The 27,648-nt window shown below is 38.9% G+C and overlaps 1 protein-coding gene across 4 annotated transcripts in view; it reads left to right on the top strand.

Moving 5' to 3' along the window:
- Positions 1-2,044: 2,044 nt before the first annotated feature.
- Positions 2,045-27,648, top strand: part of LOC133613310 (cohesin subunit SA-2) — a 70,512-nt gene continuing 44,908 nt past the window's right edge. Inside the window, exons 1-11 of one of the 4 annotated variants that reach the window (XM_061970752.1) lie at positions 2,045-2,177; positions 4,117-4,214; positions 6,264-6,374; positions 6,456-6,528; positions 13,712-13,870; positions 13,930-14,026; positions 14,085-14,173; positions 21,878-21,949; positions 24,450-24,654; positions 24,721-24,851; positions 24,926-24,999. In XM_061970752.1, coding sequence (XP_061826736.1) covers positions 6,322-6,374; positions 6,456-6,528; positions 13,712-13,870; positions 13,930-14,026; positions 14,085-14,173; positions 21,878-21,949; positions 24,450-24,654; positions 24,721-24,851; positions 24,926-24,999 — 953 coding nt within the window. In that variant the 5' untranslated portion in view covers positions 2,045-2,177; positions 4,117-4,214; positions 6,264-6,321. The remainder of the gene's footprint in view (positions 2,178-4,116; positions 4,215-6,263; positions 6,375-6,455; positions 6,529-13,711; positions 13,871-13,929; positions 14,027-14,084; positions 14,174-21,877; positions 21,950-24,449; positions 24,655-24,720; positions 24,852-24,925; positions 25,000-27,648) is intronic. The other 3 variants (XM_061970751.1, XM_061970753.1, XM_061970754.1) reach the window with 3 other exon arrangements.

The following is a 27,648-nucleotide window of genomic DNA, read 5'->3' on the forward strand; positions in this document are numbered from 1 at the left end:
GTGCCTGCCCAATCACATTATAACTGTAGAATGATCGAGGGCGAGTTCTTGGTTTCTTATGTGGGTTTATTGTTAGGCAGTTTCATTAACGTCCTCCCAGCGCGGTAACAACACACAACAGCAGCAGTCACGTTTTTGTGTACCGTAAAGCAGTTTGTCTGCCGTAAACAGCAATGTTGTGACACTCTTAAACAGGACAATAATGCCATCTATAACATCAATAACATATATGGCTTTTAGAGAGTGCAGTGCACAACTGCGCACACAACAAGGAGACGAAGCAGACGAACGAGGAAGATACAGCCATGGCGACGCCGACGATGAGTAAGATGAAGACATACGCTTTGTTGCACCTTTCCTGCCTGAGTCCTGCGATTAGTTGCAAATCTTGCTTTATTGATTGCTTGCACACAGCCAATCCAACACAAAACAAACTAGTCCCGCCCGCACTCAAGCTACCGCTCCCTCTCTTCTCTCGCCCACACACTCACTGACATCACTCACCTCACATGCTTACCTATTAAAGGGCCACACACACACACATACGCTACTCTCATAACAGCTTGTAAGTTCCAAGCCGCAGCTGCGATTGGACCTGGATAGCCTCCGGGAAGAAGTAGTGGACTACCAAGTGCTTGGCACTGAAGATGGAAGATTCCTGACTCTAATGCATTTGATGAAAGCACTTTTGTGCGTGCCACACATCAATGCATCATCAGAGAGGGTGTTCAGCATGGTTAGAAAAATAGTGACAGAGAATAGAACAAGGATGGACAATTCAACTCTTAACTCAACAATGAGTAGATGAGTGTTATGTGTGTGTATATGTGTAAATAAATGAAGACTGAAATTCAAGTATTTCTTTTATTTATATATACATATATATATATATAAAAAAAATAAAATATATATATATATATATATATATATATATATATATATATATATATATATATATATATATATATATATACCGGTGTATATATAGCTAGAATTCACTGAAAGTCAAGTATTTCTTAGATATATATATATATATATATATATATATATATATATATATATATATATATACACGCAAGGACATTAACACATCCGACACATATGTAGGATTAACCGAGGGAGAGTTTAAAACCAGATGGAACAATCACAAGGCTTCTTTCAGGAACCAAAACCTGCGGAATACCACAGAACTCAGCAAACACATTTGGGACCTCAAAGACAATAATGTTGAATATTCAATAACATGGCAAATTCTTGCATCCAGCACACCTTACAATAGTGGTAATAAAAGATGCAACCTATGCTTGAAAGAGAAACTGTTTATCGTATACCGTCCAGACCTGTCATCCCTCAACAAACGCAGCGAAATTGTATCAGCATGCCGCCACAGACGGAAACACCTCCTAGGTAACACATGAGCCAATCACCACGCCCCTACACCAGCCTGTACCCACCCACTCTGTGCCCTATATAAACCATGGTATGTGAATGCTCCCATTAAAATCTCCTGATGATTGAGGGAACCCCCTCATGAAATAGGCCTGTAGAGATGAAGTAGTCTTGTGATTTTTTTTCCCACACATACATATATATATATATATATATATATATATATATATATATATATATATATATATATGAAATACTTGACTTGGTGAATTCTAGCTGTAAATATACTCCTCCCCTCTTATGGTTTACAAAGACAAAAATCTAATTAAATTATTGTTTCAGAATAATTCCCACAAATTGTGTATACTGTTTAAGTTTAAATTAGTTGATGTAAATCTCACAACTTCTACCTTTGACTGTGTCCTTGATTTAAAAAAAAGTATTTTAAACGGCTATTTGAAAGGAACGGTTCCTTTAAGAGCCATAATTCCATAAATCCCATCTCTAAAAGTTACCTGAATGCAGCACAACTCACACAATCCCTTCTGACCAAGCTGTGGGGGGGAGGGCCTTAACTGTGATTGACATATCCAACAGTCCAATCACAAAACTGAATCTTGGTCTTGCAGCCAATCAAGACCGGTTTGGCTGTCCAGTAAACTTGACTGTGAGAGCGGAAGAAAGGTTTAGGAGATCCACCCAAACGTTTGTATTATTTGGTGTTTATAAGTTTAAAAAAAAAAAGACACAAACGGAGTCTCGCCGACAAATGGACCGCTACGGTTACGGTAAGTTTCAATAGTTTAAAAAAAATGTCGGTCACGTCTGAGTTGTTGAGGGTAAATAACACGAAGCTACATTATAAACATGGTTCATTCAGGGATGGTATGTTTAAGCTAGTTTGGTGTGTATAGCTAATTGGTCTCTAAAGCGTTAATTTCCCTTGAACAATACATCACTCTACCGAAGTGTCCACGAGCAAAGTGCTCCGTTCTTGTAAAACCAGTAACTCATCAATTGTTGAGCAGCAAATGGTAACACAAGTTACCCCAAGTCAAGTAGAGCAGTGTTTTTCAACCACTGTGCCGCGGCACACTAGTGTGCCGTGAGAGATCATCTGGGTTCACTTATTTGGGTTAAAAATATTTTTTGCAAACCAGTAATGATAGTCTGCACATTATGTGTTGTTGTTGAGTGTCGGTGCTGTCTAGAGCTCGGCAGAGTAACCGTGTAATACTCTTCCATATCAGTAGGTGGCAGCCGGTAGCTAATTGCTTTGTAGATGTCGGGAACAGCGGGAGGCAGCGTGCAGGTAAAAATGTGTCTAATGCTTAAACCAAAAATAAACAAAAGGTGAGTGCCCCTAAGAAAATGCATTGAAGCTTAGAGAAGGCTATGCAGCAGAAAACTAAAACTGAACTGGCTACAAAGTAAACAAAAACAGAATGCTGGACGACAGCAAAGACTTACTGTGGAGCAAAGACGGCGTCCACAAAGTACATCCGAACATGACATGACAATCAACAATGTCCCGACAAAGAAGGATTAAAAACAACTGAAATATTCTTGATTGCTAAAACAAAGCAGGTGTGGGGAATAGCCATACTTGCCAACCCTCCCGGATTTTCCGGGAGACTCCCGAAATTCAGCGCCTCTCCCGAAAACCTCCCGGGACAAATTTTCTCCCGAAAAACTCCCGAAATTCAGGCGGACCTGAGTGACGTGTTGACAACACACAACAACAGTGTCTACCTTAAAGCAGTTCGTCTGCCGTAAACAGCAATGTTGTGACACTTTTAAACAGGACAATGCTGCCATCTACTGTACATGCATATGTGACCCACCCATAATGTGTCACATTTTTGTGTTGATTTATTTATTTTATTTTGTGGTTTGAATTCGTTTTTGGAGCTGTCATTACACATTTATCAGTATTCACATTGGTCAGTAGGGGGCAGTAGGGCGTTTCTTCCCAATTGAATGCTATCACCTGCAGACCGGAAGTGTCTTGTCATTCTGATGAGCGTGACCAGTCTGTGAACAATTGAAGCGTCCTGTGTGCTTTTTCCTCCTGTATAACAGGTTAGTTTTGGTGAATCAACTCACTGAATAATATCCATGTGATCTTTATAAGTTTAAGTACACATTCTGATGGTGGAGCCTAACTCTTAAGTATTTGTGAGTTGTAGTTTGTAAATGAACACTGAAATTCAAGTATTTATTTTATTTATATATATATATATATATATATATATATATATATATATATATATATATATATATATATATATATATATATATATATATAGCTAGAATTCACTGAAAGTCAAGTATTTCTTATATATATATCTTAACCACGCCCCCAACCACGCCCCCCGCCCCACCCCCGACCACGCCCCTGCCCACACCCCCCACCTCCCGAAATCGGAGGTCTCAAGGTTGGCAAGTATGGGAATAGCGGCCAAGGAAGACATGAAACTGCTACAGGAAAATACCAAAAAAAGAGAAAAGCCACCAAATTAGGAGCGCAAGACAAGAACTAAAACACTACACACAGGAAAACAGCAAAAAACTAAAAATAAGTCAGGGCGTGATGTGACAGGTGGTGACAGTACACCTACTTTGAGACAAGAGCAACATTGATGCACGCTTGGTTATGCTTTAAAGTCATACCCAACAATTGACTTTAAACCTTTTACTGTCAACTGTGTTTCGTTTTTTTTAAAGATTTCTGCTGGTGGTGTGCCTCCGAATTTTTTCAACGCAAAAAATGTGCCTTGGCTCAAAAAACGTTGAAAAACACTGAAGTAGAGGCATGAATCAGGGTAAGTGAGAAATTCTAATGACCCACAGAAACACTACTGAAGTAAAGCCATTTGGAATAGTTGAACAAATAGGCATACTTGCCAACCCTCCCGGATTTTCCGGGAGACTCCCGAAATTCAGCGCCTCTCCCGAAAACCTCCCGGGACAAATTTTCTCCCGAAATTCAGGCGGACTCAGGTCCTCCACAATATAAAAAAGCGTACCAGCCCAATGACGTTATAACTGTAGAATGATGGAGGGCGAGTTCTTGGTTTCTTATGTGGGTTTATTGTTAGGCAGTTTCATTAACGTCCTCCCAGCGCGGCAACAACACACAACAACAGCAGTCACTTTTTTGTATACCGTAAAGCAGTTCGTCTGCCGTAAACAGCAATGTTGTGACACTCTTAAACAGGACAATACTGCCATCTAGTGCATTTGATGAAAGCACTTTTGTGCGTGCCACACAGCAATGCATCAGAGAAGGTGTTCAAGCATGGTTCGAAAAATAGTGACAGAGAATAGAACAAGGATGGACAATTCAACCCTTAACTCAACAATGAGTAGATGAGTGTTATGTGTGTGTATATGTGTAAATAAATGAAATTCAAGTATTTATTTTTTATATATATATATATATATATATATATATATATATATAATACATCTAGAATTCACTGAACGTCAAGTATTTCTTATATATATATATATATATATATATATATATATATATATATATATATATATATATATATATACCGTATTTTCCGCACCATAAGGCGCCCTGGGTTATAAGCCGCGCCTTCAATGAACGGCATATTTCAAAATTTTGTCCACCTATAAGCCGCCCCGTGTTGTAAGCCGCATCTAACTGCGCTAAAGGAATGTCAAAAAAACAGTCAGATAGGTCAGTCAAACTTTAATAATATATTAAAACCAGCGTGATGTGGGCGCGCATGGAATCGTATATCAACATGGACAGAGCTGCGTGAAAAAAGCCACCCGGCCTCTTCGCGTAAACTTAAACTTACCTTAACCACTCGCTCATCTTTTCTTCATCCATCCCTTCGAGTTAGCTTTTATGATGACGCCGGCTGGAAAGGTCTCTTTTGGCAAGGTCTTCCTTTTGAATATCACCATGGGTGGAAGTTTCTGGCCATTAGCATGGCAAGCTAGAACCACAGTGAAGGATGACTTCTCATTCCCTGTGGTGCGAATATTCACCGTACGTGCTCCCGTTGTATCCACAGTGCGGTTCACAGGAATATCAGTTGCTGTGAAATAGTAATCCGTGTGCGGATGGAGAGATTGCGTCTTTTCATGAACCGGATCCCTGTCGCTTAGTAGGAGCCATTTTGTGGTCTTTACAGATGTAAACACACAAAGGAAATGAAACGTACGGTATTATCCGCGTGCTTTTTCTTATTCTAGGCGGGCGGGTGGTTGCTTACAGTAGAAGAAGAAGCGCTTCCTGTTCTATGGGGGCGGGTGCTTACCTTGGCGGTTGCTTGCGTAGAAGAAGAAGCGCTTCCTGTTCTACTGGGAAAAAAGATGGCGGCTGTTTACCGAAGTTGCGAGACCGAAACTTTATGAAAATGAATCTGAATATTAATCCATATATAAAGCGCACCAGGTTATAAGGCGCACTGTCAGCTTTTGAGAAAATTTGTGGTTTTTAGGTGCGCCTTATAGTGCGGAAAATACGGTGTGTATATATATATATATATATATATGAAATACTTGACTTGGTGAATTCTAGCTGTAAATATACCCCTCCCCTTTTAGCCCCCCCCCCCCCCACCCCCCCACCTCCCGAAATCGGAGGTCTCAAGGTTGGCAAGTATGCAAATAGGTCATAGTAAAAGTACATGCAATGTCAACATTGCCACTGTCAATTGTACTTTGACTGTATCCATCCATCTTCTTCCGCTTATCCAAGGTCGGGTCGCTTTGCAACTACAATACAATAAAATATAGGCATTTTTAGGGCTTTTAATGGCTGTGTCAATTATTTTCAGGTTTTTCAGGGTGTCTTGTAACATAACCCCCAGTATTCTTGTTTCTTTTAGACCGAAGTGGCTTTCTAAATGAAGCAAATTACCTGAGTGCTGCTGTGTGAAGGAGGTCATGATACCTGACCCCGTGTCTGCAGCTGCATCCAGACCCTCTGAGCAGCTGAGGTTTGTTTTCATCTTTCCTCCACGAGGTCATTTGTTTTTAATTGATGCTGCAGTCATTTGTGTCTTTTTTTTTCTTTGCAGTAACAGCGCACATAATGGCGATGAGGCCTCTGCAGCTGAAGAGTCCGGCAATGAGAACAGACAAAAGAGGGCAGTAAGTGTTTTTATTCTTCTTTTGTCATTAAGGGTCCCATATTCCAGTATTTTACCAATTTTTAAGTAGAGGTGACACAATAGTGTATTGAAAGTAAAGCTTGGTGATATGGCTGTATCATACCTGCCAACTACTCCGGTTTTCCCGTAATTAGTACGGTTTTCATCAACCTATTCCGGGTTACGGTTGCAGTGATAAAAAATACGGTTTTTCATTAATTACATTTTTTTTTTTTTTTTAAGTTTTATTCACGAAATCGCGTAACAATGACAATCGACACTGCTTCCCGTAACTTCCTATCGAGCCATTCCGGATGCCAGGAGCGAGGCTATTTATAGCACCGCTGCCAAGCAGTTGCCATTGTTTCCAAACGAGTCTTAAACCGAAAAGAAAACTGCAGTCATTCCGTGAAGAATATTCAAAAGCCTATCCGGGAATAAATTATCCGTTCCAAAAAGGGTGAAAACTACCCGAATTGCACCTTGTGCAGACAAGATTTTTCGATCGGACACGGAGGAATTAGCGATGTAAAAGACCACGTTGGGACAAAAAAACACAAGTCTAATGCCGTTGCTAGCGATACAAGTGGAAAACTTTCAACGTTTTTCGTCGCCCAAACAGATTCTTTGGATGTGATAAATGCCGAAGTTTTATTTACGGAGGCAATAATTGAGCATGAACTTCCAATCGCACTGGCATGATCACATCAATCTGATAGAATAAATTTGGATTTTAGCCACAAAAAGGTAATGACACCAATGTTATCTATTGGAATTATTTAGTACTGTTATACTGTTAAAAGTGTTTATACTATTTATGCTTTCAAGTCCAAGTTGAAGAAATCTTGTTAAATGTTGACAGCATAACTACCAAAATACAGAAGTATGTCCTTAATATTTTTGCAGTGCTATTTCTGTTGAAAAGTTAAAATGATTACATTAGAGATGTGATGTGCCACTTTTCAAGTGTCTGATGGCTTCAATTAATTTTCATTAATTTTTCATATTTTTAATTCTTTTGAAAGGCTTACAAAAAAACTACATTTGAATTGTAATTCCATGCTATTGACAGGACTATTAATTTTAATGAAGTTAGCTTACCATGTTTACAGTATGATAATTGTGATAGAAATGTGAATTTTAGGCACAGAATATTTTTTACAATTGAACAAGGCAGTAGATTATACAAGCTTGGACAGAAAGTTAATAATGACATCAATTTTTTTTTAATGGAATTGTTTAGTACTGTTTTACCATTTGTTTACTGTAAAAAGTGTTTATACTGTTTATACTTTCAATTAACAAATTGAAGTCTTGTGAAAGGTTGACAGGATAACTGGCATTAACTGTCAAAATAATTTCAAACTATTGAAGTTAGTTTACAGAATAAACATGTCAATCAACCCATATTATTTTTGCTGTAATATTTTTGTTTTGAAAAGTCACTGTGACTGATAGAAAAGTGATGGTTTTAGCAACCTGTCGGAATGCTAATAATCATTTTGCTTCGGGGGGCGAAGTGAACCCCCCACCAGGACTTTGTCCTGGACCTACCGGGGCCTGCGGCCCCTGGACCCTGGCTACTAGGTTTTTCTGATTTCAAAAGTTGGCAGGTATGCTGTATCACGATATAACAGTGTTTTATATCGGTCTATATCGAAAATTATTGATATTTTTTATGACCTATCGAAAATAAGGACCAAGAAAAAAAATGCAACCCTGATTTTATATGCTGATTTTACTTTGCTTCTTATAACTTTCAGAAAGACAAAGAAAAAATACAACCTTAAAAATTATTTTAGGATTTTTAAACACATATACCTTTTTACCTTTTAAATTCCTTCCTCTTCTTTCCTGACAATTTAAATCAATGTTCAAGTAAATGGATCGGTTCGCAGCCGAGTGTGAAGCGACTTGGATGAGAATCAGCACCTCCAAGTCCGAGTCCATGGTTCTCGCCCGGAAAAGGGTGGAGTGCCATCTCCGGGTTGGGGAGGAGATCTTGCCCCAAGTGGAGGAGTTCAAGTACCTCGGAGTCTTGTTCACGAGTGAGGGAAGAGTGGATCGTGAGATCGACAGGCGGATCGGTGCGGCGTCTTCAGTAATGCGGACGCTGTATCGATCCGTTGTGGTGAAGAAGGAGCTGAGCCGGAAGGCAAAGCTCTCAATTTACCGGTCGATCTACGTTCCCATCCTCAACTATGGTCATGAGCTTTGGGTTATGACCGAAAGGACAAGATCACGGCTACAAGCGGCCGAAATGAGTTTCCTCCGCCGGGTGGCGGGGCTCTCCCTTAGAGATAGGGTGAGAAGCTCTGTCATCCGGGGGGAGCTCAAAGTAAAGCCGCTGCTCCTCCACATCGAGAGGAGCCAGATGAGGTGGTTCGGGCATCTGGTCAGGATGCCACCCTCCCTAGGGAGGTGTTTAGGGCACGTCCGACTGGTAGGAGGCCACGAGGAAGACCCAGGACACGTTGGGAAGACTATGTCTCCCGGCTGGCCTGGGAACGCCTCGGGATCCCCCGGGAGAAGCTGGACGAAGTGGCTGGGGAGAGGGAAGTCTGGGCTTCCCTGCTTAGGCTGCTGCCCCCGCGACCCGACCTCGGATAAGAGGAAGAAGATGGATGGATGGATGGGATGGAAGTAAATGTATTTTTTTTTTATTGTAAAGAATAATAAATACATTTTAATTTAATTCTTCATTTTAGCTTCTGTTTTTTCGCCGAAGAATATTTGTGAAATATTTCTTCAAACTTATGATTAAAATTCAAAAAAATGATTCTGGCAAATCTAGAAAATCTGTAGAATCAAATTTAAATCTTCAGGCATGTGATTTTTCCGTCTAAAGTTTTTAATCTTGGGGAAAAAAAAAAATTATCTCCCGTTTTTCCGTTTTTTTTTCCGACCCTAAATCAAGATTCGAGACGTAGTTTATATTACGCCGTAGTTGATTGGTCGATATGTTCCTTGTGACCAATCAGGACATCTGTTATGAATGATGACGTTAATAACGTCATCATTCATAATGATTATTACCGCCATTTTCTATATGTAAACGATGTCGGTTCTCGAGAGAAAGGACGCTTTACGAGTAAAAGAAATTGATAAACATGTCAAAAATAAGTTTCGATGGGACTGGATGGAAAGGGAAATCGCTGATACTGTTGGGAAGAAGGAAGTTACGACTTTGTTCGGTGATTTTATTCGGAAAATCGATCGTCCCGGAAAGGTTTTGTACACGTGGTGTCATGATAATATTGACTATGGATCACGAGGTTTCAAGGCTTTGGAAGTACATGCGAAACGCCAAAAACAAATGAAACAACTTGAAGCAAGGTATGTTCTATTAATGATGTTTTCATGTCTTTAAACACTAAAATATTTTCTTCAAATGGTGCTGTCTTTGTTAATTTTAGCATGTTAAGGAGCTTCGGGGGGCACCCCCAGACTCCCGGAAATTTTTTCAGTCTTTTTCATTGTGGTCAAATCACATGCCTGAATCTTATTTCAAAGTCTTTTGAATTTCTTTTAAAATTTTTGTTCTGGAAAATCTAGAAGAAATAATGATTTGTCTTTGTTAGAATTATAGCTTGGTCCAATTTGTTATATATTCTAACAACTTTGACTGACTTTTGTATTTTACATGAGTTATTATTTGTACAAACATGGTGCAAAGTAATTCATGATTTGTTAAAAAATGTTAGTGGCTAGCTAGTTAAAATGGGATATTGTGATTTCACAAGACTGTCTTAGAAGTGATCATTCGAAAATGTTCAATTTGAAAAATGTGCACTTAGAGTAAATATAAAAATAAAGTGTTGCATAGTGATAATTATCTGTTTCTATATATATTTATTGTGAGAAATCATTAAGATGATCAGTGTTTCCACAAAGATAAATATAATTAATTCTTAATAATAACATAGAGTTAAAGGTAAATTTATTTAAGTGTGTATCAAACTGGTAGCCCTTTGCATTAATCAGTACCCAAGAAGTAGCTCTTGGTTTCAAAAAGGTTGGTGACCCCTGGTCTGGAGTGTATAAAAATGCTTATTTTGAAAATGTAATTTTGTTTACAGATTATATGCAATCTATTGTTGAAGTTCCCAAATTTTGAGTGTACATAAATGAAGGTGTGTGTTGCTGAGCCCAACCTGGATATAATCTGGACTGGACCTGGTTTTTTAAGAACCCTTTAAACAATCTAATTTCATGGACAACCAGGTCTGGTGACGATAAGGTCCTTTTTAAAAAAGATTATAAAATAAGATAAATAAATTAAAAAAAATTTTTTGAATAAAAAAGAAAGTAAAACAATATAAAAACAGTTACATAGAAACTAGTAATGAATGAAAATGAGTAAAATTAAGTGTTAAAGGTTAGTACTATTAGTGGACCAGCAGCACGCATAATCATGTGTGCTTATGGATTGTATCCCTTGCAGACTGTATTGATATATATTGATATATAATGTAAGAACCAGAAATATTAATAACAGAAAGAAACAACCCTTTTGTGTGAATGAGTTTTTTTGGGTTAAAATCAGTTTGAACATCAAATACGTTGTCTTTGTACAAACCCCGTTTCCATATGAGTTGGGAAATTGTGTTTGATGTAAATATAAACGGAATACAATGATTTGCAAATCCTTTTCAACCCATATTCAATTGAATGCACTACAAAGACAACATATTTGATGTTCAAACTCATAAACTTTATTTTTGTTTTGCAAATAATAATGAACTTAGAATTTTATGGCTGCAACACGTGCCAAAGTAGTTGGGAAAGGGCATGTTCACCACTGTGTTACATGGCCTTTCCTTTTGACAACACTCAGTAAAGGTTTGGGAACTGAGGAGACACATTTTTGAAGCTTCTCAGGTGGAATTCTTTCCCATTCTTACTTGATGTACAGCTTAAGTTGTTCAACAGTCCGGGGGTCTCCGTTGTGGTATTTTAGGCTTCATAATGCGCCACACATTTTCAATGGGAGACAGGTCTGGACTACAGGCAGGCCAGTCTAGTACCCGCACTCTTTTACTATGAAGCCACGTTGATGTAACACGTGGCTTGGCATTGTATTGCTGAAATAAGCAGGGGCGTCCATGGTAACGTTGCTTGGATGGCAACATATGTTGCTCCAAAACCTGTATGTACCTTTCAGCATTAATGGCGCCTTCACAGATGTGTAAGTTACCCATGTCTTGGGCACTAATACACCCCCATACCATCACACATGCTGGCTTTTACACTTTGCGCCTATAACAATCCGGATGGTTCTTTTCCTCTTTGGTCCAGAGGATACGACGTCCACAGTTTCCAAAAACAATTTGAAAATGTGGACTCGTCAGACCACAGAACACTTTTCCACTTTGTATCAGTCCATCTTAGATGAGCTTAGGCCCAGCTAAGCTGACGGCGTTTCTGGGTGTTGTTGATAAACGGTTTTCGCCTTGCATAGGAGAGTTTTAACTTGCACTTATAGATGTAGCGACCAACTGTAGTTACTGACAGAAATGAACCAGAAATATTAATAACAGAAAGAAACAACCCTTTTATGTGAATGAGTGTAAATGGGGGAGGGAGGTTTTTTGGGTTGGTGCACTAATTGTAAGTGTATCTTGTGTTTTTTTATGTTGATTTAATAAAAAAAACCAAAAAAAAAAACCGATGCCGATAATTAAAAAACAGATACCGATAATTTCCGATATTACGGTACATTTTAAAGCATTTATCGGCCAATAATATTGGACATCTCTAGTTTCAAGACAACTTCAAAGATGCGTTGTACTCATACTTGCCAACCTTGAGACCTCCGATTTCGGGAGGTAGGGGGTGGGGGGTGGGGGGGGGTGGGGGGCGTGGTCGGGGTGTGGCGGGGGCGGGGCTAAGAGGGGAGGAGTATATTTACAGCTAGAATTCACCAAGTCAAGTATTTTATTTATTTATATATATATATATATATATATATATATATATATATATATATATATATATATATATATATATATATATATATATAAGAAATACTCGACTTTCAGTGAATTCTAGCTATATATATATATATTTTATATATATATATATATATATATATATATATAAATAAATAAAAGGAATTCTTGAATTTCAGTGTTCATTTATTTACACATATACACACACATAACACTCATCTACTCATTGTTGAGTTAAAGGTTGAATTGTCCATCCTTGTTCTATTCTCTGTCACTATTTTTCTAACCATGCTGAACACCCTTTCGCAGGTACCCAGAAAGGTTTCGAGTACCACCAAAAAAACGGAATCTCTGAAGACAGTATAAAAATCTGTGTTAAAGGTGTACAAATACTGTTTGTATAATAAGCATGTTATTTTTTTTTACAAATGAGGGTTAAGAGTTCAGTACTAAAAAAAAAAAAAAGAAAAAAAAGAATGTGGCTTAAATACAGTTTTTTAATTGAGCTGCTGCATTTTTTGGTTGGGTTGTTTATTTATTTTGAGTAACTTCTATACATTTCTAAAAGGGGAATAATGTAATAGAGTGATTTATGTTTGTCTGTTGCCATCTCCTGGTGAATGTTGGCTATAGCGTACTGGGGTTACTTTTTGGTTGGCCAACGATTTACGTGGGGTTGCGCACCTGACGTCACTCAGGTCCGCATGGAGCTGGAGGTTGGCGTGGCTTTCAGCTCCGCCTGAATTTCGGGAGATTTTCGGGAGAGAATTTGTCCCGGGAGGTTTTCGGGAGAGGCGCTCAATTTCGGGAGTCTCCCGGAAAATCCGGGAGGGTTGGCAAGTATGGTTGTACTTCATACTTTATTCTTTAGTTGACTAAATTTACTTTAATTTTAGTCAATTAAAATGTTAAGAAATCTATTAAACTAAAACTAGACTACAACTAAATCAATTCAGATGACTAAACTGTGACTAAAACTAAATTAAAAACGGCCGTCAAAATTAACTGCATTGATCAGTGCCTTTTGTTCATGCACCCAACCTTGCTTTGCAACTTCCGGTTTCTTCCGGCAAATAGGATTAAAAATTATGGAACGTTTTATCAAACATGTTTGTTGTTGATATCGATTACGTATCTTGTGATGTATATTGATATCATTTTATCGCCCTGCCCTAATTGAAAGTGTGTAATCTAAAATTGAGCCTTTTCGGTTTCTGTTTGTTTAACCCACAGAGGCGTAGGAAAAGACCTGCCGAGGAATCGGAGAATGTCACGAAAAGCAAAAATGCCAAAAGCCGGCGAAGATACGGCAGCGTTAGAAAGCGTAAACTTCCTCATGTGGAGGCCGTCACTCTGTTTGACGTCATCACCATGGGCAGGAGCGCCATGCGGGTAGGAAACGCAATTGTACTAAACACAGCAGTACGACATCCTGATTGGTGTCTGAGCAGGCGGTGATCGACGGCTGGATGGAGGCCTACGCGGCGGACAGAGAAGCGTCTCTCCTCGACCTCATCACCTTCTTCATCCAGTGCTGCGGGTGCAAAGGTGATTTGGCGTCACACTGAATGTCTCTCGCCTTGATGTTAAAATCTTGCTTCTGCAGGCGTGGTCACTGCTGAAATGTGTCACACCAAAGGCGACAGTGACACCATGGACAAGATGGTGAAGGAGCTGGTTGAAGACTTGGATGAGGTAATGGGATAGGTGGGGGCATACTCAATCAAATCGAACTTTATTTATATAGCACTTTTCACACACACACAAGTGGCAAACAAAAAATGATGAACACACAAAAAAAAAAGAAGAGAAGAAAACACACACACACACACAGAGCACTGTTGACAATAACAAAAAAAACATAGCATGGCATTGATGATTTGAGGGAAAACGCCACCTTTGAGGCCCCAACACAGGAGAATAACTCAAATGAATGCCATCTAAAAAAATTATACAAAACCTATGATAAAATATATATAATAATAAAATATAAATAATACATTATAAGTAGAGATGTCCAATAATGGCTTTTTTGCCGATATCCGATATTCTGATATTGTCCAACTCTTAATTACCGATTCCGAGATCAACCGATACTGATATATACAGTTGTGGAATTAACCAGAGGTGGGTAGAGTAGCCAGAAATTGTACTCAAGTAAGAGTACTGTTATTTTAGAGATTTATTACTCAAGTAAAAGTAAGGAGTAGTCACCCAAATATTTACTTGAGTAAAAGTAAAAAGTATGTTGTAAAAAAAACTACTCAAGTACTGAGTAACTGATGAGTATATATATATATATATATATATATATATACATACATTGATATATACAGTATATAATTTATATTTATTTATTTTGCCGTTTTTGTTTACATGTTAAAGGTGTTTTAATGAATATACATGCATGTTTAACACATATAGATTCCTTTCTTTCATGAAGACAAGAATATAAGTTGGTGTATTACCTGATTCTGATGACTTGCATTGATTGGAATCAGACAGTGGTGATGATAACGTCCACGTTTTCAAATGGAGGAGAAAAAAAGTTCCTCCTTTCTGTCTAATACCACATGAAAGTGGTTGGTTTTTGGCTTCTTATTCGTCCAGCTTCCATATTCGTTTTTATACACTTTACAAGAAATACATTGGCGGCAAACTCCGTAGCTTGCTAGCTTGTTTGCGCTGGCTTTCGGGGACTCTTATTTTGAAAGCGCAGGCGCGATGGAGCGGCACTTTTATTGTGAAGACAGGAACTGTGCAGTCAGTCTTTAGGCTTTTGACGGTTGAAATAAAAAATGGTCTTTTTTCCTTCACACTTTTGATTGATTGATTAAGACTTTTATTAGTAGTTTGCACAGTACAGTACATATTCCGTACAATTGACCACTAAATGGTAACACCCCAATAAGTTTTTACACTTGTTTAAGTCAGGTCATGTGACCGCCTGGCTCTGTTTGATTGGTCCAACGTCACCAGTGACTGCATCTGATTGGTGGAACGGAGTGAACGTCACCAGTGACTGCATTTGGTGAAACGCAGGCACTATGAAGGTCTGTCTGACAGACCAAAACAAACAAAGCGTGCATTAACAGATTGATAAAAATTAGTAGCGAGCTGAATGTAGATAAAGGTAGCGGAGTAAAAGTAGCGTTTCTTCTCTATAAATATACTCAAGTAAAAGTAAAAGTATGTTGCATTAAAACTACTCTTAGAAGAACAATTTATCCCAAAAGTTACTCAAGTATGTGTAACGGAGTAAATGTAGCGCGTTACTACCCACCTCTGGAATTAACACACTATTATGCTTAAAGGCCTACTGAAACCCACTACTACCGACCACGCAGTCTGATAGTTTATATATCAATGATGAAATCTTAACATTGCAACACATGCCAATACGGCCGGGTTAACTTACTAAAGTGCAATTTTAAATTTCGCGCGAAATATCCTGCTGAAAGCGTGTCAGTATGATGGCGTCTGCGCGTGACGTCACGGATTGTAGAGGACATTTTGGGACAGCATGGTGGCCAGCTATTAAGTCGTCGGTTTTCATCGCAAAATCCCACGGTATTCTGGACATCTGTGTTGGTGAATCTTTTGCAATTTGTTCAATGAACAATGGAGACAGCAAAGAAGAAAGCTGTAGGTGGGAAGCGGTGTATTGCGGCCGGTGGCTGCAGCAACACAAACACAGCCGGTGTTTCATTGTTTACATTCCCGAAAGATGACAGTCAAGCTTTACCATTGGCCTGTGGAGAACTGGGACAACAGAGACTCTTACCAGGAGGACTTTGAGTTGGATGCGCAGACGCGGTACCGTGAGTACGCATGCAGCTGCGGCTTCCAAACATTTGATCGCTTGCCCGTAGGTGCGTGCCGCTATGTACGTAACTTTGGGGACTTTGGGGAAATATATGTGCTGTATGAACTTTGGGGAGGTGAACGGTTCTTTGGGCTGTGGGATTGAGTGTGTTGTGCAGGTGTTTGAGTTGTATTGGCGGATTATATGGACGGGAGAGGGGAGGTGTTTGTTATTTGGCATATTAAATATAAGCCTGGTTGTGTTGTGGCTAATAGAGTATATACAGGTAAAAGTCAGTAAATTTGAATATTTTGAAAAACTTGATTTATTTCAGTAATTGCATTCAAAAGGTGTAACTTGTACATTATATTTATTCATTGCACACAGACTGATGCATTCAAATGTTTATTTCATTTAATTTTGATGATTTGAAGTGGCAACAAATGAAAATCCAAAATTCCGTGTGTCACAAAATTAGAATATTACTTAAGGCTAATACAAAAAAGGGATTTTTAGAAATGTTGGCCAACTGAAAAGTATGAAAATGAAAAATATGAGCATGTACAATACTCAATACTTGGTTGGAGCTCCTTTTGCCTCAATTACTGCGTTAATGCGGCGTGGCATGGAGTCGAAGAGTTTCTGGCACTGCTCAGGTGTTATGAGAGCCCAGGTTGCTCTGATAGTGGCCTTCAACTCTTCTGCGTTTTTGGGTCTGGCATTCTGCATCTTCCTTTTCACAATACCCCACAGATTTTCTATGGGGCTAAGGTCAGGGGAGTTGGCGGGCCAATTTAGAACAGAAATACCATGGTCCATAAACCAGGCACGGGTAGATTTTGCGCTGTGTGCAGGCGCCAAGTCCTGTTGGAACTTGAAATCTCCATCTCCATAGAGCAGGTCAGCAGCAGGAAGCATGAAGTGCTCTAAAACTTGCTGGTAGACGGCTGCGTTGACCCTGGATCTCAGGAAACAGAGTGGACCGACACCAGCAGATGACATGGCACCCCAAACCATCACTGATGGTGGAAACTTTACACTAGACTTCAGGCAACGTGGATCCTGTGCCTCTCCTGTCTTCCTCCAGACTCTGGGACCTCGATTTCCAAAGGAAATGCAAAATTTGCTTTCGTCAGAAAACATGACTTTGGACCACTCAGCAGCAGTCCAGCTGGTGTCGGTCCACTCTGTTTCCTGAGATCCAGGGTCAACGCAGCCGTCTACCAGCAAGTTTTAGAGCACTTCATGCTTCCTGCTGCTGACCTGCTCTATGGAGATGGAGATTTCAAGTTCCAACAGGACTTGGCGCCTGCACACAGCGCAAAATCTACCCGTGCCTGGTTTACGGACCATGGTATTTCTGTACTAAATTGGCCCGCCAACTCCCCTGACCTTAGCCCCATAGAAAATCTGTGGGGTATTGTGAAAAGGAAGATGCAGAATGCCAGACCCAAAAACGCAGAAGAGTTGAAGGCCACTATCAGAGCAACCTGGGCTCTCATAACACCTGAGCAGTGCCAGAAACTCTTCGACTCCATGCCACGCCGCATTAACGCAGTAATTGAGGCAAAAGGAGCTCCAACCAAGTATTGAGTATTGTACATGCTCATATTTTTCATTTTCATACTTTTCAGTTGGCCAACATTTCTAAAAATCCCTTTTTTGTATTAGCCTTAAGTAATATTCTAATTTTGTGACACACGGAATTTTGGATTTTCATTTGTTGCCACTTCAAATCATCAAAATTAAATGAAATAAACATTTGAATGCATCAGTCTGTGTGCAATGAATAAATATAATGTACAAGTTACACCTTTTGAATGCAATTACTGAAATAAATCAAGTTTTTCAAAATATTCTAATTTACTGGCTTTTACCTGTATATGTCTTATGTTTATTTACCGTTTTAGTCATTCCCAGCTGAATATCAGGTCCCACCCGCCTCTCACAGCATCTTCCCTATCTGAATCGCTCCCACTGCCCTCTAGTCCTTCACTCTCACTTTCCTCATCCACGAATCTTTCATCCTCGCTCAAATTAATGGGGAAATCGTCGCCATCTCGGTCCAAATCGCTCTCGCTGCTGGTGGCCATGTAAACAATGTGAAGATGTGAGGAGCTCCACAACCTGTGACGTCACGCTACTCGTCTGCTACTTCCGGTACAGGCAAGGCTTTTTTTATCAGCGACCAAAAGTTGCGAACTTTATCGTCGATGTTCTCTACTAAATCCTTTCAGCAAAAATATGGCAATATCGCGAAATGATCAAGTATAACACATAGAATGGACCTGCTATCCCCGTTTAAATAAGAAAATCGCATTTCAGTAGGCCTTTAATTTTGTTGTGATGCCCCGCTGGATGCATTAAACAAAGTAACAAGGTTTTCCAAAATAAGAGAACAACTTCAACTCAAGTTATGGAAAAAAAATGCCAACATGGCACTGCCATATTTATTATTGAAGTCACAAAGTGGAATTTGGGACATGCTCTCCCTGAGATAATCCTGATACTCACTACAACTATGGGAAATACTATACTTTGACTTTCACAAAGTGCATTATTTTTTTTATTTTTTTAAACATGCCTCAAAACAACAGCTACAAAAACAATGACGGCACACAGCTTCAGTCCAGAGTATACTAGAGTAATAAAGTAAACAATAACATAGTCTTCCTTTTGTATGAGTAACACAAATGTGTTTTGTAAGCTAGTGGTGAGTGCTTGAAGTGGCCTACCAGTCAGCCAGAGCTTCTGGAATGCTGCGTTGAGATAGGGCACCTCTGTTCACTGCAAGCTGCTTTCGGTGTTTGCTTTTCATCCATCTTCCGCTTGTATTCATCGTGTATCTCCTTATGATTCTTGAAGAGGTGGGAGATCAAATTGCTCGTATTAAAGGAAGACGTCTTGGTTCCTCCTCGCATAACCAACTTTTTGCAGTCATTGCAAATTGCCAGTTTTTTATCCGTCAGACACACTATAAAATAATCCCAAACCATAGACATGGTGTCGTTAGTCAGTCACCGAGCTCGCCCGCTTGTTAGCCACGGCTACAGCACCGGCAACAACACTCTTCTTGTTGTTATGCTGCGCTCGCGGCGGTTTGATGAGGTCATCAAGCGTCGCCAGTAAACCTCTCATGCTGCAGTCGTCAACCCCTGTGTTGTGTGGGAGAGGGGAGAGGGGAATGGCTGCTGACTGGAAGACGCAACTGCTCTGTACTGTTCCCTACGTCCGTGTTTTACCGGATATGTACAGCGGCGTTTTAAAAAGTCATTAATTTTACTTTTTGAAACCGATACCGATAATTTCCGATATTACATTTTAAAGCATTTATCGGCGGATAATATCGGCCGGCCGCTATTATTGGACATCTCTAATTATAAGGTAATACAACTGTAAAATTGAGATAATACTAGTAGTGATATTAATAATTAAGATAGAAAACTACACAATAAATGATAAAAAAACATAAGAATTTAACATGATCTATAAAAAGCCTGATAAAAAAGATGTCGTTAGCCTTTTTTCCCCCCATTTTCAACGGTCTACGCCAGGGGTCCTCACACTTTTTCTGCAGGCGAGCTACTTTTCAATTGATCAAGTCGTGGGGATCTACCTCATTCATATATATAATTTATATTTACTTATTTATGAAACATATGTTTTTGTTAACAAGTTAAAGGTGTTTAATGATAATACAAGCATGTTTAACACATATAGTTAATATTGTTAATAAATTAAAGGTGTTTAATGAAAATACAAGTATGTATAATACATACAGTTAATATTGTTAATAAATTAAAGGTGTTTAATGAAAATACAAGTATGTTTAACACATATAGTTAATATTGTTAATAAGTTAAAGGTGTTTAAAGATAATGCAAACATGTTTAACACATATAGTTAATATTGTTAACAAGTTAAAGATGTTTAGTGATAATGCAAGCATGTTTAACACATATAGTTAATATTGTTAATAAATTAAAGGTGTTTAATGATAAGACAAGAATGTTTAACACATAGTTAATATTGTTAACAAGTTAAAGGTGTTTAAAGATAATACAAGCATGTTTAACACATATAGTTAATATTGTTAACAAGTTAAAAGTGTTTAAAGATAATACAAGCATGTTTAACACATATAGATTCCTTTCTTTCATGAAGACAAGAATATAAGTTGGTGTATTACCTGATTCTGATGACTTGCATTGATAGGAATCAGACAGTGGTGATGATACGTCCGCATTTTCGAATGGAGGAGAAAAAAAGTCCTCCTTTCTGTCCAATACCACATGAAAGTGGTTGGTTTTTGGCATCTTATTTATCCAGCTTCCGTACTCCTTTGTATACACTTTACAAGAAATACATTGTTGGCAAACTCCGCTGCTTGCTAGCTTGTGCACGCCAGCTTTCTGAGACTCTTATTTTGGTAGCGCAGGCAGGATGAAGCAGCGCTTTTATTGTGCAACTGTGCAGTCGGTCTTTGGAGTTTTGACGACAGGTACGGCGCCAGAGTCTGTTGAAATACAGTGTTTCTCGCCATCCAGTCGGTAATTTTAATGAGCTGGCAGCAGCCAGCGTCATCTCAGAAGACCCTCGGGTGCCGTGAATGTCAATCAAGTGACGAAAGTGACGTCATAGTGAAGATTTATGATCGCTCATTTTTAGGACTATTTTTTTAATGGCTGGCTGGTGATCGACTGACACACCCTCCGAGATCGACCGGTAGCTCGCGATCGACGTAATGAGCACCCCTGGTCTACGCAGTCCTGAGGCTCTCTGGCAGGCTGTTCCGCAGGTGGGGGCTAAATGCCGCCCCACCGTGGGTCTTTGTTCTGGTATTTGGTAGAGCTAAAAGGCCAGTGCCAGAGGATCTCAGGATCCACGAGGGTTGACACGGTAAAAGAAGGTCAGATAGATAAGAAGGCGCAAGGCCATAAAGACATTTAAAAACTAATAATAGAACTTTAAAAATCGACCCTGAAGTGGACGGGAAGCCATTGCAGCAACTTTAAAACTGGTGTAATGTGCTCCCGCCCTCTGGTCCTCGTCAGTATGTGTGCAGCTGAGCTTTGTAATAATTGTAGACTTCTTATAATCTTTTTGGGGAGACCAGAGAGCAGAGCATTACAATACTCTAAAGGACAGGAAATAGAAGCATGCATTAGCACCGCCGTGTTGGCCTGAGAGAGAATCAGACGGACTCTGGCTATGTTCTTAAGATGATAAAGAACTATTTTGGATATATTTTTAACATGTGGGATAAAAGTCAGCTCGGAGTCATAAATGACGCCCAGATTTGTTTTAGTTAATCCATCCATCCATCCATTTTCTACCGCTTATACCTTTCGGAATGGTGGGGGGTGCTGGAGCCTAGCTCAGCTACAATCAGTTAATGTTGGTTTAAAATCTTGTAATTTTAGTAAAAGTTTCTCCCTCTGGCCTTCAGGATTTATAACTAAAACCTCTGTTTTGTCCTGGTTGAGCTGTAAAAAAAATACCTGCCATCCATGACTGGATGCCTAAAATGCAGTTAAAAAGGGTATCTATTACTATTTTGTGTGACAAGACATTAACACTGAGCTGTGTTTTAGGTTGCTGGACTGCAGTACAAGAAGTTTCTGGCTTTTCCGTGGATCCTCACCGTCACCTGGCCCATGGCTGCAGTCAGTATTCTCCCTTTGCTTGCAGTGCTTATACAGCTGGCGGACATTCAAACCAGTTTCTTTAATTTGTACAAATCTGGAAAATTACCTGTTAACTGACAGATCAAATTGAAATGAACAGCAATTAAGAAAAAAAATCTCTATTTAAAGAAAATATTATAAATTAGTTAATACTTTGACAATTTGAATTAATTTGTGAATTTTCTTTACCAAATAATTAACAACTACATGTTAACTATTAAATGTTCATTCCTTGTACAAATTATAATTCAACAATTAAATATTAAATGCATTGATTTAAACAATATTGAACCGTGTACTGGTTTTTAAAATAAATAATAAGCACAGTGGTAACTTGCCCTGTTACATACCATTGGCTAGTTTGGCTAGTGACTTAACAGAATACTTTTTTAAAACTGTCAAGCTTAGTAATTGTGAAAAATATTATGTATTAATAATTAAAAAAAACTCTGTTCCGAAAAAAAATAATTGGTGTTTATGGCGTTCATTCACCCTGTCTCGTCAACACGTACCCGCAGATCGAGCATGAACTCATGCAATAGCAGTCCAAGAGAAGCAATACATTTACAGTCATGTTGTTATGATAGAATATACATTTAGTCACAGCTAACACTAACTATCCAAGCTATCATCATCATTAGCTAAAAAGAGCCAAAGCCAATGCGCGTGCACGTGTTATGTACATACATATTTAACATTGTCATGTTCTGGAAAGCCGTAAGAAGGCGGATATAACTCTTGAAATACATCGGAAAGATAAAGCCCTTTAGGTATCTGTGTAAATTCTGCAAATAGCCCCTTTAAGCGCATGCTGCCATAAGTTTAATGATGCGGACACGTTTGTTACTGGATACTTTGTAATACATTTCTGCCTTGGATACTTTGTATCTGTAAGTAATATGCAACTATAATTATTTGATATGTGTTCATATTGGCAAATGTCTTTTAGACTGCAATATTGTTCAACTGACACTTATTACCGTATTTGTCGGAGTATAAGTCGCACCTGCCGAAAATGCATAATAAAAAAGGAAAAAAACATAAGTCGCACTGGAGCCCAGCCAAACTATGAAAAAAACTGCGACTTATAGTCCGAAAAATACGGTACGTAGTCTAGTTTGTGTGCTTAACTGTTGTGTAGCTGCTTGCTCCTACTAGCCTATAGCCTACTACAGTGTTTTTCAACCACTGTGCCACGGCACACAGGTGTGCCGTGAGATACAGCCTGGTGTGCCGTGGGAGATGATCTAATTTCACCTATTTGGGTTATATTTTTTGCAAACCAGTAATTATAGTCTGCAAATTATGTGTTGTTGTTGAGTGTCGGTGCTGTCTAGAGCTCGGCAGAGTAACCGTGTTATACGCTTCCATGTCAGTAGGTGGCAGCCGGTAGCTAATTGCTTTGTAGATGTCGGAAACAGCGGGAGGCAGTGTGCAGGTAAAAATGTGTATAATTCTTAAACCAAAAATACACAAAAGGTGAGTGCCCCTAAGAAAAGGCATTGAAGCTTAGGGAAGGCTATGCAGAACTAAACTAAAACTGAACTGGCTACAAAGTAAACACAAACAGAATGCTGGACGACAGCAAAGACTTACTGTGGAGCAAAGACGGCGTCCACAATGTACATCCGAACATGACATGACAATCAACAATGTCCCCACAAAGAAGGATAAAAACAACTGAAATATTCTTGATTGCTAAAACAAAGTAAATATCGCTCAAAGGAAGACATGAAACTGCTACAGGAAAATACCAAAAAAAGAGAAAAAGCCACCAAAATAGGAGCGCAAGACAAGAACTAAAACAGTACACACAGGAAAACAGCAAAAAACTCTAAATAAGTCAGGGTGTGATGTGACAGGTGGTGACAGTACACCTACTTTGAGACAAGAGCTATAGTGATGCATGTTTGGTTATGCTTTAAAGTCATATCCAACAATTGCGACAATGACTTTTTACTGTCAACTGAGTTTAATTTTTTAATGATTTCTGCTGGTGGTGTGCCTCCGGATTTTTTTAACGCAAAAAATGTGCCTTGGCTCAAAAAAGGTTGAAAATTTACTATGTGTAAATTTTTTTTAAATTACTTTACTAAAATACTAGAAAACACCTACTCTGTGCTTATTGGAGGACATTTAGATGTTAACTGTCTTTCCAGCTTTGCACATTTAAACTCGCTGCAGGACTGCTTGTATCGGAGTTTATATTGGAAATTTTAAATGCAATGCCAATATTATCCGACACGGTTTTTTGCTGATATCGGATCGATATCAATATCGGATTGGGAAACCCCTAATTTTTTACCTTTGTTTCAATTTTTATTGCAGCTCATTTAGATACTGGCCTTAAATACTTTCCCCCCCTGCTGGTCGTAGTAATTCATTATTAAATACGTGCTGCAACAAAGTATTGAACTGATTATTAACCAATATGAAATCTTTCTACACGATTGACAAAACCGTCTGCACTCTCCATCAGGACAGCATGGACTATCCTCTGATCCAACCTGGGTCGTACGGCCGGTGGTTCCACTCGGAGTTGTGTGACTTTGTGTCTGTGCTGGTGTCTCAGTGTCAGCACAGCGTCCTCTTTGACAGCTACCTGATGAGCACGCTCGTCTCTCTTCTCGCTGAACTCTCCGACTCGCACATACGAGCCTTCAGACACACCTGCACGCTGGCAGGTAACGTGGCGGCGACCAGCGACGCGCTGTTAACAGTAGACTGAGTCGTACTTTGTGGTTTGTTAGCGGTCAAACTGCTGACGTCGCTGATTGACGTGGCCGCGTGTCTGAGCGCCGGCGTTGAAAAGAGTCTGGAGCTGCAGAAGGCGCAGAGGCCCAGCAGACTGAAGAACCAAGTGAAGCAGGAAGTGACTCAGGTACAGCCATAGCCACGATGCCGGAAGCTTCTTGCAATGACGTCACACATAAGATTGTGCTTTTTGTCTTCAAGCTGCAGGAGAAGAAGGCCGAGATAGAGAGCATGATGGACGTCATCTTCAAGGCCGTTTTTCTCAAGAGACATCGGTAAAATATCTTGACTGATTCTAGAAAGCAGTATGAGAAACAGTGCAAGGTAGTATATGGATATAGCAGAATAATAAGTAGCACAATTTCTGATTTCATTTATTATTTATTGAAAAGCACAGCATCTGATATATACAAACCCCGTTTCCATATGAGTTGGGAAATTGTGTTAGATGTAAATATAAACGGAATACAATGATTTGCAAATCCTTTTCAACCCATATTCAGTTGAATGCACTACAAAGACAAGATATTTGATTTTCAAACTCATAAACTTTATTTTTTTTGCAATAATATTTAATTTAGAATTTCATGGCTGCAACACGTGCCAAAGTAGTTGGGAAAGGGCATGTTCACCACTGTGTTACATGGCCTTTCCTTTTAACAACACTCAGTAAACGTTTGGGAACTGAGGAGACACATTTTTGAAGCTTCTCAGGTGGAATTTTTTCCTATTCTTGCTTGATGTACAGCTTAAGTTGTTCAACAGTCCGGGGGTCTCCGTTGTGCTATTTTAGGCTTCATAATGCGCCACACATTTTCAATGGGAGACAGGTCTGGACTACAGGCAGGCCAGTCTAGCACCCGCACTCTTTTAGTATGAAACCACGTTGATGTAACACGTGGCTTGGCATTGTCTTGCTGAAATAAGCAGCGGCGTCCATGGTAATGTTGTTTGGATGGCAACATATGTTGCTCCAAAACCTATATGTACCTTTCAGCATTAATGGTGCCTTCACAGATGTGTAAGTTACCCATGTCTTGGGCACTAATACACCCCCATACCATCACAGATGCTGGCTTTTCAACTTTGCACCTATAACAATCCGGATGGTTCTTTTCCTCTTTGGTCCAGAGGACACGACGTCCACAGTTTCCAAAAACAATTTGCAATGTGGACTCGTCAGACCACAGAACACTTTTCCACTTTGTATCAGTCCATCTTAGATGAGCTCAGGCCCAGCGAAACCGACGGCGTTTCTGGGTGTTGTTGATAAACGGTTTTCGCCTTGCATAGGAGAGTTTTAACTTGCACTTACAGATGTAGCGACCAACTGTAGTTACTGACAGTGGGTTTCTGAAGTGTTTATGAGCCCATGTGGTGATATCCTTTACACACTGATGTCGCTTGTTGATGCAGTACAGCCTGAGGGATCGAAGGTCACGGGCTTAGCTGCTTACGTGCAGTGATTTCTCCAGATTCTCTGAACCCTTTGATGATATTACGGACCGTAGATGGTGAAATCCCTAAATTCCTTGCAATAGCTGGTTGAGAAAGGTTTTTCTTAAACTGTTCAACAATTTGCTCACGCATTTGTTGACAAAGTGGTGACCCTCGCCCCATCCTTGCTTGTGAATGACTGAGCATTTCATGGAATCTACTTTTATACCCAATCATGGCACCCACCTGTTCCCAATTAGCCTGTTCACCTGTGGGATGTTCCAAATAAGTGTTTGATGAGCATTCCTCAACTTTATCAGTATTTATTGCCACCTTTCCCAACTTCTTTGTCACGTGTTGCTTGCATCAAATTCTAAAGTTAGTGATTATTTGCAAAAAAAAAAAAGTTTATCAGTTTGAACATCAAATATCTTGTCTTTATAGCATATTCAACTGAATATGGGTTGAAAATGATTTGCAAATCATTGTATTCCGTTTATATTTACATCTAACACAATTTCCCAACTCATATGGAAACGGAGTTTGTAATTGATCCTGAATTAATACTTTTTTGTTTAAGGAAAACCACAGTATTTGATGTCAATTATCCTGACGTTATTCCTTTATTACTTTACAAAGAAAACTGCAGTGTTTATAATGTTTATACTGAATCAATTAGTTTATTATCTAATGAAAACCCCAATATCTGATATAATTTGCCCTGAATTATTTAATTAATTAATGACAACCATAGTCTATTGTTTATCTTATGTTCATTTATTATTAACTAATGAAAACCACAATATCTGATATCATGTTTCCTGAATTATTTCATTTATTGTATATTGTGGCGAATATCATTTATCCTGAACTCTTTCATTTATTATTTAATGAGCACTAGGGTCGGAAATAATTTATACTGAATTAATTATTTTTTTTATTTTTTATTAAAAAACACATTGTCTGATATCATTTATCCTAAGTGTATCCATTTATTACTAATTATTGAAATCATATGTCTAGTATAATTAATCCAAAATGTTTTTGTTTATTTTTATTGAATAAAATCAGTGTCTGATCTCATTTATACTGAATTAATTAATGCATTACTATTTTGTTTATCCTAAATTAATTCAGTAATTAGTTAAAGGGGTTGTTAGCAACATTTACATAGATGCCCAAAGGGCGCCAACTTTCCAAAGTATTTTGTAAACACCAATCATTTTATTTGGGCCAGTAAAACATTTTATTACATAAACTTTGTAATTGTGAAAAATATTGACAATTGTCAAACAAATGTGTTCTGGTAAACCACTAATGGTAACATTCTGTAAGCTAGCTGGTGGTATTCTTGTTATATTTTTTTGCTTTGAAAAATGTAACTGTGAGGAAGTTGCAAACCGCACCTTTAAATGAGAATCACAATATTGTATATTGCTTATCCTGAATTAATTCATTTATCATTAGTGAAAGCCACAGTGTATGAT

Source organism: Nerophis lumbriciformis, linkage group LG13 (genome assembly GCF_033978685.3).
Source record: "Nerophis lumbriciformis linkage group LG13, RoL_Nlum_v2.1, whole genome shotgun sequence".
Lineage (NCBI taxonomy): Eukaryota > Metazoa > Chordata > Actinopteri > Syngnathiformes > Syngnathidae > Nerophis > Nerophis lumbriciformis.